The 14596-nt window shown below is 33.8% G+C and overlaps 1 protein-coding gene and 1 long non-coding RNA gene across 2 annotated transcripts in view; one reads left to right on the top strand and one right to left on the bottom strand.

Annotated features, from left to right (window-relative positions):
• Nucleotides 1-14596, top strand: part of LOC113517951 (dystrophin-like) — a gene marked incomplete at its 5' end in the record, with an annotated part of 154547 nt that overhangs the window by 40568 nt on the left and 99383 nt on the right. Inside the window, 3 exons of the mRNA XM_052894960.1 lie at nt 2087-2231; nt 4872-4995; nt 12194-12360. Of these exons, the coding sequence (XP_052750920.1) occupies nt 2087-2231; nt 4872-4995; nt 12194-12360 (436 nt within the window). The remainder of the gene's footprint in view (nt 1-2086; nt 2232-4871; nt 4996-12193; nt 12361-14596) is intronic.
• LOC128200706 (uncharacterized) lies at nt 13060-13853 on the bottom strand. The gene is made up of 3 exons (XR_008252848.1): nt 13671-13853; nt 13497-13545; nt 13060-13124 (listed from the first exon to the last, which is right to left on the bottom strand). It is a non-coding gene; the product is annotated as an uncharacterized LOC128200706 (long non-coding RNA).

Below are 14596 nucleotides of genomic sequence, written 5' to 3'. Positions count from 1 at the left end.
TTCCATATAGTGAAATCCTATCCCTTCCCCTAAACTTGTTTAACAATCTTAAAAAATCCTTCCAAAATCTCCAGTTACCAATCCACTTGACCAGCGTGGTGACTTATAAACTCTCCAATGAAAAAGGACCAATATAGTCCGACCCTCAGTGCGAAAAGCGGAGATTCACACATGTTGGAAGATATTGGGGAGGGCCTAAATTCAGCAGTGGATAGACAAACTGTAAGGACGATGATGATGAGTCTTATTTAAGTCTTATTAAAATGAATTGAGATTTATAGCGTAAATATATTTAATATATTTGTATTAATACCACGGACGTAAACAGTATATTTTGCAAAAAAATAAACAATTCAAAATTTTCAAAAATTACAGATGAAATATTTCTTTGTTTATAACAAAATATTATCTTGGTCAATCGGTATATTGTACAATTTATAATTCATATTCCTCTGTATTTCTGAAAAAAAAAATGAGAGGATGCTTTGTTACTATTTACTTATGCAAGCATTCATAGACTACAGTACACTGCTTACCATCAGGTAAGCCGTGTGCTTGGTTTATCACCTCAGTGGTGTAAAAAAATATATTCCGGTGATAAAAAGGTACGGTAACATGCTCCGTCAACACACCTTGATTAATATTCATTCATTGAAATGTATTAATTGAAGTTTATTCTCAATACATCAAGTGCTTTCACACCAATTCCTCTTACGAAGCAATTTAAATCTTAATTATTGAGGAAATTGAACTCGCTTTGTTCTAATACATGACTCTAACAGCTTTTATTACACATTATTTGCATTCCACTATGTGCTTTAGCAAAGCCAGTACTTATTTGTTTAAACTCTCGCTTGTATACTGTATTCTGATTTAAAGCAGTAGCAGTGAAATTAAAGATTATTCTTAAAATATTTTCACGAGGAACAGCAATACACGTGTGATCCCAGTGTTGTAGGTCTTCAGTAGGCTACAGTAATCTCTCGCCGTCAAGCAGGTCGTATGCTTGTTTGCTGCATTGTTTGTAAAAATAATTAATATGTAATATAGCTCAAGCTGCGAGTTTATGCCGCCATGTTTTGGCTGTATTAGATTTTTGTTAACTATGTTTTTTATCACTGGACCAAGCCGAAAATCCAAGACACTAAACCGTGCGGTTTATGTAAAAAAATATTTTGCTGTTTTAACTTTCCTCGTTGGGACAAATTTTTCATTTGACTTTCAGCTTGTTAACTTGGGTATTTCTTAGGTCTGGAGTTCATATCAGACCATCAATAAAATTTAGATCAAAACTTTGGTTGTGGATTTTGAGAGAGATTTTTAAGAACCCAACAAGAAACAACCGCATCTAATTTTAATGCAGAAGTTATTGCCGCATATTTAAGCTGCAAATAAAAACAAAGACTAACTGACAGTCGGACAAAATTTCTAAGAAATATTGTTTTGGCTCCTACTGCTCTTATTAAGACCCCTTATATCAATTTTTCTCAAATATTTCTCATGTATAAATATCGTTTAATTACAATTTTATTATATTAGTAATGCATGTGCAACCAGTTCATTTGTATCTCATACATCTAGCTTGTGAAATGAGCTCCTGTCCTCAGTCTTCTCCTTACAATGTGATATGGGGGAATTCAAAAAACGTCCCTACAAACATTTTAAAAGGCCGGCAACGCACAAGCAAATTCTCTCGTGTTTCAGGTGTTCATGGGCGACGGAAGCCGCTTTCCAACTTTTCCAAACATTTCTCTTCACTGCTCTGCTCCTATTGATCGTAGCGTGATGAAAAGTATACTATAACCTGCCCAGCAGTATGAAGAATAATTGTACCAAGTTTCGTTAAAATCCGTCGAGTAGTTTTTGTTTCTATATTACTAACAGGTGGACCATCTGCTCGTTTGCCTCTCTAATAACAAAAAAATAAATAGATCTAAGAAACCACTGGCTATAATAAAAGATGTTATGCTTTGCTATGCCTAATTATGCCCTAAATATAAAAACTCATACTTATTGTTAATATCTATACACTTATCGTGTTTCTTTTAAAATAAATAAGACTCAAAAAGTAAATGGACTGTTTCAGAAATCGTCTGGAGAGCAACGCGGAACACTGGTCGGCACTGCTTCTGTCACTCCGCGAGCTCACCGAGTGGGTGATCAGAAAGGAGACTGAACTGAACGCGCTGGCGCCACCTCGCGGCGATTTGCAGGCGTTGCTCAAACAACAGGTAATGAGGATCATATTCAATTAATTTACTCTTCAGGATACCATGGACGAATGCAACAAACCCAGAGTGTAACCCTGTATGACCTGATTAATATACAGAAATGAAATTTTATTATAACGATACATACGAATACATTTATTAATAATGCCTAAATAATATATTTGTTTAATAAAGTAAATATAAAATATAAATAATTCACCTTAATAATTATTGTATTTTGAAAGCGACCACTGTTCACGTCCACAGGTGACGTTTACCGCTTTCAATAAGGTTTTATCATTGTAAGTTTCGTAAATAATACTGACAAAGTCAGTGATAAGACAATTATAAAATTAACCCTTTACACTCCAGCCTAGTAACTCAGGGGGAAGGGATTGTTAGTAATGGGGTCTAATGAACCCATTGCTAGCAATATACTATCAGGTCGACCTCCACGTGGTTCCCCCTGGAAACCATCGTGAACAATTCTTGTTGAATTCGTCACAATGGGCTAACTGACCTGCTTCATCCTCACCTATCATCCTTCACTGGTGCCCCGCCAGTGTATACCGAAAGCACGGGCGGGGTTACCATTCCATTATCACCCATTAAAAAAAAAAAAGCCTAGTAACTCATAGAGCTTACCAATAACTCAATAACTTATTATAATGTAAACATAATTAACACATCATGAACACTATAAGATAAATACAGACGATTTTGCTTACCTAAGTGTTAAGGGCGTCGAGTCAGTGAAACAACCGTGTCGCCATAGCCGCGACACTGGATTTAATGTTAGCATTTTAATGTCGCAAAAACGGTGACACCAGAGAGCAAAAGGTTAAACAATATCGAACAAATAACGAGTCAGCAATGAATAATTTGCCCGCGTGTGGACACTGTACATTCGCTACGCCAACGCGGTGGCATGGTCGAGCCCACTTTGCGTACGTCAGTTAACACACCGCAAATTTGTGCGTGAATTCAACTGTTGAATCGGAATATTATAATACAGACTGGTATTAGTAATCATTTTTAAGACTAACTATATCCTATTGCTTCTATCATGGTCGTATGAAAATGTTGCATAACTTTCCTCGAGATTTTAGAACTTCTTCAGAAATTAGCGTATACAATTATAAAAAAAATCGCTATTTCTGACAGTCTGTCTGTTTAGTTCTTCTAAACTACAATAAATAAAGCCTATTTCTGTTTTATCGCATGAAACAGTTTTCGTAACGTACTATTTTGGTGTTTTCGTTAAATTTTAAAGAAGTTGAACCAATTTTAATTATAATTTCTTTAGTTTTTTTTTTTTTGGAATCGATTGCAAAATTTTACATTGCATTGACTTGACTTGATCAAGGAGATCTTGACCCATAGTTAAAAATGCCTATGTCTATTGATAATTCTTGTGTTACATTAAGTAACAATTGATTCGAGCAAATTTTGCTTCGCAATCAAAAACAGCAGCTTCGATCATCTCAAAATCAATACGGGACCGGCACAGTAATAATTTTTTGCAAAAAGAATTATCAAAATCGTTCCAGAATTATTCAAGATATCCTGTAACATACGCATGAAGAAATGTACACTAATTGAAACCCCTCTCTTTTTAGAAGTCACTTAAAAACACAAAGTTCCCTCTAACAAACATAATTCGGGATCCAAAAGTTCAATGAACGAAAGCAAAAAAAGAAATACTAGTAACCTTTTTACTGTAAGGACAAAAGGTAATTGCATACAATATTTTACTTGTTGGCTCGTTGAACACAATAAATTCCTACAGAGAAAGTGGAAAATCAAAAACAACGGCCGCTTTTAGCAACAAGCGATCCGATAGCGCGTAATATTTTATGATCCCGTTGTATAATTTATATGGAATACTTAATACATAATACACCTAAAGATCATCCCTTTCAAAGTATTTTGCATTTATATCGAAATCTAAAATTGATTGTTCTTTTGTACCGACAAATTCTAATCTTGAATTTGAATTATTATAATGAGTTCCACGCACACTTTTATGATCAAAGTGACATTGTATTTTGGATACATTTTCAATCAGTGCCGCCATATTGTTTTTAAGGAACTTCCAACACGGGATGTTCTCATTCGTCCAATTTTTTCGTGTCTTTATTAGGCGATTCTCTATAGCGTTTTTCAGAATTATTCATTCCATGTTAAACATAGACCTCTTCCTAAGTGGAGTTTTTTAATTAGCCAGTAATTGTCACGCTTGGCAGGCGGATCGGCAACCGCAGTTAGGCTTTGAAGATGTTTTAAGAGGCTGCTGCCCATCCTTCGCCCTTTCTTAATCGGCTCTTACGACACCCACGGGAAAGGAAGAGGTGGCCTGTTCTATGCCGGGACCACACGGGAAACACATTATTTATTTGCAATTCATAGAATTTACTCCTGTACTTTGGTCACATATTTATTTAGTATTAATTGAAGCTGCCACTTCTTTAGTGGATCAAAAAATGCTTGTTGCGAAATTTCCTTGTAAACACGTGACCGCATAATTTCAATCTAATGTGTCTACAAAATATCTCGTCATTTGTCTGCGTATGTTATTAAAACTAAAGTAGCCGTTTTTATTTTTCAAAGCATAATATTGTGTCTGGACGTTTTGGATAATTGCTTTTTTTATATTCTCAGGATGATCACCGGGCCTTCAGAAGACAGTTGGAGGACAAACGGCCGGTGGTGGAAAGCAACCTGCTCAGTGGTAGACAGTATATAGCCAACGAACCACCGCTGTCCGATACCAGTGATACTGAACGTAAGTATATATATATATATTTACATAAAAATATTAAAAAGAAAAATATATGTGAATTGTTGACCATTTTAGGTAAAGAAGGGTTTTCTAAGTCCGCCTTTTGTACCACACATTTTTCTTGTAATGTGATCAATAAAGAATCAATAAATAATGTGAAAGATTTCATAATATGGTGTACTGGGTACAGAGGAATAACACCTGAGTCCTCAGGAATGGCAACGCATGGAGGGTATCATGGGCGAAACAATACACTCTGTTATGTCCATGGTACTGCTCATCTCTATAGGCGACGGTTACCACTTTCCATCAGGTGGGCCGTCGGCTTGTTTGCCATTCTAAGTTGTATAAAAAAATATAACGATACACTGGCCTACAACGTAAACAGCAGGTAGCATAATTTTGATATTGCCCATATGATAAAAAAAATTGTACCTAAATATCAGCTATAGACTTGAAATGCATCTTAGGCGCACACACTACTCTGTGACGTCCAAATTTTGCTGTGAACCACTCCTGAAGACTATGGTGTTATCTGTAATAACTGTTCTAACTAGAAGCACCATTTATACTTTAGACGAATAAATCCTTCGTTTACGTAAGCATATATCGACAATTCGGCCGAAAATCTCTGTTATTTTGGATGCGTACTAATATGCATATGTTTTCCTATAGGGTTGTCTCTAACGTTTAGTTTACTAATTGTAGAAATTCAGTTTAACATTTTTAAAAGAAGAAAGCTCTTGATTTATATTTCTTTTTATAAATATGTATTTACGTCACTAATACTAAATAATTTTTGATGTTTATTGCTGCAATCAATAAGGATTTTATTCTGTTTTCATCCTATTTTAATTATGATATGATTTAAGATTTTCTACATGGAATAAAAATAAAAAAACTGACACTCGCTTTGAAAATTTTTCAGTTACTTAATAATTATCATAATATAATTTTCATTTTAATAATGTGTTTACATCAATTCGCAATTAGCGAATTACCAAGTATATGATTGGATATATATATATATATATATATATATATATATATATATATATATATATATATATATATATATATATATATATTAAAAACTAAAACTATAAAAACCAAAGTAACATATTTTTAATTCGATATATGTACGAAAAATCACGTTGTTAATAGTAGGTTTCAGTAAAATGAAAATTATTTGTTTTCGGAACCTTTCCTCCTTTTTTTTTTTTATACAACTTATAATGACAAACAAGCTGACGGCCCACCTTATGGAAAGTGGTAACCGTCGCCTATAAACAATAGCAGTATCATGCACATAACAAAGTATACTATTTCGCCCATGATACACCCCATGCGTTGCCATTCCTGAGGACTCAGGTGTCACTCCTCTGTACCCTTTAAATTCGCTGCCATATCCCACCCTTCAAGCCGAAACACAACCATGCAAACACAACTGCTTCACGGTAGAAATACGAATGAGACAGAGGTTCCCAAGCAAACGACTTTTGTACACAGTCTCTCTCTGGTGATACTTTTTCTATTTTAATAAGTACAGGTGGCAACATACAGCTTGTAACAAACAATTATTGAAGTATTATAGCTATCTAGAGGATTCTGATATTTTTTCTTCTTTCCTTTGTATATTGCCTGACGGTAATTCAAGTTATAGACAATTGGCAGCCCTACAATCTCGGTCACGTTCTGCTGCAATCAACGTCCGAAACGCAACTCAGGTGGAAGATATGCCTGCGCCGATAACACTCGAATGATTGCAATTATTGATCAAATCTATGATTAATTTGTGCTTTACCAGTGTTATATGTGTGCGTGTACAATTCAAATTTGGAATTCTGTAAATGATTCATTTATACATCATCATCATCATAGCAGCCTTTAGCTGTCCACTGCTGGTCATAAGCCTCTTTTATTAGGGGGTTTAGTCTGTAGTTGCTACACTTGGCCAGCGGGTTAGCAAACGCAGTTATTACGTTTTAAAAGAGACGCAATTGCCTCCCTGCATCATCTGCCGTCCCTCAACCTTTTATTTCTTTTAATCACCTCTTACGACACCCGCGGTAAACGAAAGGGTGGCTCGTTCTATGCCACGAGCATTCGGCAACTAAAAACTTCCAACTCTCAGAATCTACCAGAGGGAGACTTTGTTCAAAAGTCGTTTGCTTGGGTACCTCTATCCCATTCGTGTTTCGACCGTAAAGCAGTTATGTTCGCATGGCTGTGTTTCGGTTTGAAGGGTGGGATACGGCGTGAGTTTACAGGGTACAGAGGAATAACACCTGAGTCCTCAGGAATGGCAACGCATGGAGGATATCATGAGCGAAACAGTATACTCTGTTATGTCCATGGTCCATACTGCTCATGTTTATAGGCGACGGTTACCACTTTCCATCAGGTTGGCCGTCAGCCTGTTTAACATTCTAAGTTGTATAAAAAAAACCTTTCTTACGAAATGAAATTCTCACAATGAAGAATTCTCTGCTGCAAAATTATCGTATAAAAAAAACCAATCGTCAATTGATTGGACGCCGCGCCCATTACCATCTCCTTGTGAATATCAACGAGTTTGATTGCGAGCCATCAGCAATCCGATTTCACAATTAGTGCAATCAGGCTCGCCGTAATTGCACTCAGCAAGTCGCAGCTTTGTTTCAACTGACCTGTGTCTACTTGTACGATCGCCTAGTTCTATACAGCTCGATTGATTAGGACTTTAAAATTGAACTGCTGTTAAGTTCACAACACTATAAAGCAGTGTTGCCAGATCGGGAATTTATTTCGCAGTATTGGGTAAAATATTTTTGTGTTAGAAAAATGGAATTGTTGATAAAAAATAAAATCGGTATGAACAGAGTTTTTCAGTTGTAAAGACAAAACGAAGAGTAAGTTTTAAATATATATCAAAATTATACATTATATAATTTCTAGTTTTGTATAATTATTGATATGAAATTTTAATTTATATTGTACAGAGTGTAATTTTATCATTTCTGTATATTTTATCATGTAATTTACTATATCAGTGTACGATTAATAAGTATATATGTAATTTGCAACACCCTAGCAGGGTAGAGGACAACAAATTAATGTTTTAACATCTTTATAACCTCATGATACATTAACTAATTTAACATATTTGAGTAATTTTTTTAGAGTTTTGGCACTTGTTAATTACATAAAGTCATATCGAAACATAGAATGTAATAAAATGAAGTTAAGTTGAACGTTAATATGTCAGCAATTTTTTTGTTCGTTGTTAGTTCGTAAGAAACGTAATGAAAACAGACATAGGTTTGTGATTAGGTAAAAATTAGGGAAGTCATAACAATTTGTAGAAAAAATGCTACACAAAATGTATAATATCCAAACTTACCATATTCATTGCAATAAATTTAATTGAATTTCGTTTCATTTCATTTAAAAAAAAAATTCTGAATTTGGGAGAAATACAAAATTGCAAATTGGCAACTATTACTCTGAGTACTATATATATTAGACATATTTTAATATTTTACGAAACAAATAAACAATAAATAGGAATCGAATTTAAGTTCTAATTCTTCTTTAGACCTTAAAAATGTAGAGAGTTTAATAATACCGAAGTTGTTATAATAAGAGTACCTTCATTATAACAGCCAGCTTTCCACCAATCCGTGATTGGATCAATTGCTGCGAACAAAGTCATAAATTCGACGACGAGACGCCCCGTCCCCAAATGCCACAGCGGGTGACAATTTGAAAAACTGTTTAGATGTCTATAAATGATAGGGTTATCAACAGATTACTAAGATACGCACGCAAAATAATTTTATTTAGAGGCTGCAATAGTATTATTATTATTAAAACACTAATTAATAACAATTTCCATTCTATTTCAATCAATAACGATTCTACATCTATTTTATTTATTTATTTATTTATTCTTTATTGACCATATTATAAAAAAATATCTGGTACAAAAGGCGGACTTAATACTATATAGCATACTCTCCCAGTCAAGTTTTGGAAAAACAGAAAATTTTATTATGCGGTGAAAAAAATTACAACACATACAATAGAGAACTACTGCACATTGTGATTATATAAATACACATACATGAATACATTAAACAAATATTACATAAATATACAAATATGTAATACAAATACATACATACAAATATAAATATATAAATATACCTACATACTTGTAGATTATATACGATAACACAAAAGTTTTTATCAGTTTTTCGTTTTGTATTGTTAAAAATATAATATGTGAATGTTGTACAAGAAATAATAAGCAAGAAAGTATTCTCTCTTGTTTATTGACAAATAAAACCTTATTATTTTCATGGCCACAGATGCCAACCCTAATCAGGACCGCCATTTCGTCGATGAACGTCGAATATCGACGCACTACGAGTCGCGACCCACTGATGGCCTTCATTTTTACTTGTCGGGTTATTGCCTATTGTTTGTTATTTACTGAGAAATAATATAGAAACATGATAATAATATTTACTTATTTATTAAGCCTTCTAGAAAATTCTAGTTACCAACTTGTGGGTGCCAAGTGTAATCTTTGAAAATTAATTATATATTTTTATTATATAATATATATATATATATATATATATATATATATATATATATATATATATATATATATATATATATATATATATATATATATTATTTTTATTATATACTGGGCCATGACATTTTCTAACTCACGACGCAAATAATTAATTTTCAAAGATTACACATTATATATATATATATATATATATATATATATATATATATATATATATAATACCAAAATATAACAGAAATCTTCTTTGTTCAAATAGACTTATTACAAGTTCTTTTAAATCGTATTTTTTATTTTAGATTCTACCTCTATATATATATAGAGGTTAGTTCTTACAGACCTCAAAGGTCGTCGTTTCCATCAGGTGGACCGTCAGCTTGTTTGACATTCTAAGTTGTATAAAAAAAAACATATAACAAAATTATACTTAAAATATATCATCGTTATATCAGCCTTTAACTGTCCATTGCTAAACAAAAGCCTCCCCCATGGAGGGTTTTGCCAGTAGTTGCCATGCTGCTGCCCATCCCTCGCCCTCCCTAGTCGCATCTTACGACACCTACGAGAAAAGAAAGGATGGCTCATTCTATGCCGGGACTTCAGAGCAATTATATACGGACACACTTAAAATATATGTCTTAATTAAAAAAAAAAACTATTAAACTAAACTGTCCGCTTGTCTGAAGGCACCTAAATTCTTCCGTGCGGAAGTAACGACGTAATTAAAATTCCGTCCTTTTTAGCGACCGCTCGACTCTCAAGTGGGTACATGTGTTATTAAAACCGCACGTACTTTATACGAGTACAAATTGTTGCAAGTAAATTTTGGCGGTGGTTATTAATTTTTTCTCAAACACGCTTGGAAATGTGAGCATTATTTTGACAATCTTCTTAGAGATAAATCAAAATTGCCGTACTGGCCAGATACATGCGGGCAGCGGCCGGCAAAAGTTGTATGAAAATGCATATCTGTCGTGTATTGTATTATTTGTAATAAAACATTTATATGTTAATACAAATTAACAAAAAAAAATAAAAATGTCCATGGACAGACAAAAAAATAAAATAAAAAGGGTCCCTACAACTTTTTATTTTTATGTATTTTACAATCTTTGAAGATTAAATAAATACATAAAAATAAAAAGCATAGTGTTGGGGGTCGCAAATTATTTTTTCATGCTAGATTGTGTCATGAAAAGGTTGGAAAACATTGGATATATCAAATTTTAATATTTAATGCAACAAATTCAATGAAATCTCCAAGCCAGCTTCACAGGCGTGCTTCGAATAGCAAAGATTCTGGTAATGCTAGACTATTCAGGCAATAATTTAAAAGTTGGCAAGCTGTTTCCTCACAATCTATGCTGGTTAAAACAACTTTGCATATTACTGTTTGTATTACATGTACATACCCGTACATGTTTAGATGTGTTTTGTTTATTTGTGTGAATTTACCGGGTACAGAGGTATAACACCTCAGTCCTCAGGAATGGCAATACATGGGGGTATTATGGGCGAAACAGTATACTCTGTTATGAACATGGTACTGCTCATGTCTATAAGTGACGGTTACCACTTTCCATCAGGTGTTCTCTTTTTTTTCTCAATGTCCTCTACCCAAAGGAAGAGAAGTCTCTAGAGTAGAAGAGATTGTTTAGCGACAAGGCCGCCTTTTGTTTCATTTCTCATTAAAATTAACTGTATTTAATATTTCATAAATGGTGTAATAAAGTGTAAAATAAATAAATAAATATATCCGCGTGGAGGTAACCTGATCTGATCTTACTATTTTGATGGCAATAAGAACTAACTTCTTTGTTGATTTTAGTGATTGTTGGTAATGAGGACGTTGATCTTCATTGCTAGCATATATTCTCTCAGGTCGACCTCCATGGGGTTGTCCCTAGAAAGCATTATGATTTTTTTTTCATAAAAAAAAATATATTTATCTGTTTTAGTTTGACTTTAAATAGATATATTATAATAAGATTTACAGAGCAACAATAAGACAGTCTTGTAGTAGTATAGTGTCACACAGAGGGCGTCTCAACCGCGCGATGAATATAGCAGGGTAGTGTGGTGACCATTGCGCTATAATTGTTTGCACAGCCTACTCACTACTTTTATTTATATTTTATTTATTAAACTCTTTATTGCACCATAAATAAAAATATACAATGACAAGTGAATAATTCAAGTGAAATACAGTAACATAAATACAGATTGAAATATACACATAAAGGTACAAAAGGCGGTCTTATCGCTAGGGCAATCTCTTACAGACAACCTTATATGTCGGTCCACCATTTATTTTTTTAATGGGTGATAATGGAATGGTAGCCCCACCCGCGCTATCGGTATACACCGGTAGGGCACTAGTGAAGGATGATAGGAGAGGATGAAGCAGATCAGTTAGCCCATCGTGACGAATTCAACAAGCATTGTTCACGATGGCTTCCAGGGGGAACCACGTGGAGGTCGACCTAATAGGGCATAATGCTAGCAATGGGGCTGTCAAACTCCATTGCTAACAATCCCTTTCCCCCCTGTCGGTTCACCATTGTCTAGGCGTGTATTATTGTAAACAACTTTATTAATTTTCCTTTTATTCCTCAGCGAGCCGTGAAAGCGAAGGTGACTCGCGTGGCTACCGCTCTGCAGAGGAACAAGCTCGCGAACTTGCTCGTTCGATCCGCCGCGAAGTGGCCAAGTTGGCGGACAAGTGGAACTCCCTGGTGGACAGAAGTGACGCGTGGGGGAGGTGTCTGGATGACGCCGTTCAGGTGAGTTTTCTATTGCCTATTATTTATTTTGATATAAATCTGATAGACTATGTTTTTTAAATATGACCATAGAAGGTAAATATAGTACTGTCTACGATAACACGGCACGCTCTTCCAAAATCCAAAGACTTTTTGGGTCAAGGAGTATAATACTCCTCTGTCTGGACCGCTACTGAAGACGTTTCCTCACAAACACAAACAGAGTACCACATTTGTATATGGTCACACACACTAAAGTAAAAGTTAGATGAGCATTTCTTTACAGTATTCACCATTGGGGGGTTTTGCCAGTAGTTGCCACGCTTGACAGGCGATTTGGCAACCGCAGTTAGACTTTAGTAATGCTTTAAGTGGGACGCTGTTGTTTATCCCTCGACAATTAAGTTACTTTAGTCACCTCTTACGACATCCACGGGAAAGGAAGGGGTCGCCCATTCCATAGAATGGGCGACCCGTTCTTATGTGACCCCGGCATACCGGGGCCACATGGCAATGTGACTGCGATAATCCTCTTTATATATTAGTATATCTTTATTAATTGAAAACGGTTTAAGTTACAAACACACGTACCTATTATTATTTTGTGGATACCTATGGATGGTAAGGACACACGTCAAATTAATGTCTTAAATTAATTGCGATAATATAGAAAAAAACGATAGTCAGATATTACAATTTTATTTAAATTTTGTAAAATTTCTCCTAATGTCATTTATAACCACATTTAAAGTAGTAAACTGTGAACAGCGCCATCTATACAATATCTGAAACAATAATAGACATCGATAAACTGAATGATATAATTTGTTGATATAAATAATAGATGGCTCGACCTGTATCATTGATTTGTTTTAATTAGATCATCTTTATCTCTATATGTGTGAATAAGTAAATATGTATAATAAATAATTAAACCCCATTATAATTAAAATATTTATTAATTGAGAGGAATATAGTGAACGATTTATGTAACTATTTTTTATTTCCCATCCAATAATTTGAGATGACTATATAGTTAATTAAATCTCCATCAAACAATTTTATTATTACAAATATTAAGTAGGTATAAAATTTAATATTAATCTAAAAAATTTGATTTCATTTTTATTTAAAAACTTTTATAGAAAAATAATTACAATATTCCGAAAATCAAATACTCAGCTAGAGCTGTAGCTGCTGCTAGTTCTGAAACATAATAACGATTTCACAGAAGACAAACAATATCCCATTAAATTTTCATCCAAAAACTTATAAGGAAATATTCAACTTTTAGTTGTTTAGTTTATTCAAAAGGAAAGAAATATACTCACGTGATCTCTGACATATTCCTTATAATTTATTTAAGACTTACTGGAATATAATAAGTTGAATTCAAGATTGGTTTAAGAATATCAGGATATCCGTCGTCAATATAAAGACACGAAGGAGGTGTAAATATCAAACACATCAATACTTGATTTATTCCTCAGCAATAGTGCGTGATCACGCGCAAAGACTCTCCTTTGATTAAATGTCAAAGAATAAACACTACAGACGTGAAAGATTATTATTTCACATTTTATCTCTTGCTTCCTGCCTTTTTCCTATATTTATTTAGAGTCGGCGTAATATGTCGACTTCTATTGCTCTTGTGTATAAACCTCATATCAATTATTTATACTAGACGTGGGTTATAACAGGACAAATATAATAACTGTTATTACTGTTACTGTTACGCAATAATAACAGGTACCAATATCAGTTATTAAATAACAGGTGTTATTTTTTTCAACCACGGCCCATTAGGAAGGAAATAACATACAAATATGAGTTTAACTATAATACTAGGTGCATCTCGTTTTAGCAACAGTCTATCAAATGGGTGTGAGCGAGCTAGATTAATCAACGAAATAACAGATAATACGATACAATTAAGAATTCGCTTTTCAAAGGGGACTTCTTCTTATGAAACGACTTACTATAATTTTGGTTTATTTCAAATAAATACTAGGTATGTCTCGTTTTAGCTTATGACAATATTATACAAAATATGAAGACAAGAATAGTTGTTTCATTTTTTTATTGGCTGTTCTGTTATTTCAAACAATATTATTGACCGACTGTTATCGAATACTGAAAATGTTGTATCTTGATAGTGGTTGAATAACTTGAGTATGAATTATAATTAATATTTTTTAACAGTTATGATGACATCGCAAGAACAACTGTTATCTGTTCTGTATCTTCGAATAGTTGT

This window comes from Galleria mellonella, unplaced genomic scaffold, assembly GCF_026898425.1.
Source record: "Galleria mellonella isolate WM207_F2 unplaced genomic scaffold, CSIRO_AGI_GalMel_v1 utg257, whole genome shotgun sequence".
NCBI classification, from domain to species: Eukaryota; Metazoa; Arthropoda; class Insecta; order Lepidoptera; family Pyralidae; genus Galleria; species Galleria mellonella.
Note: the sequence above shows the minus strand (reverse complement) of the source record. Positions and strands in the feature narration are given on the sequence as shown.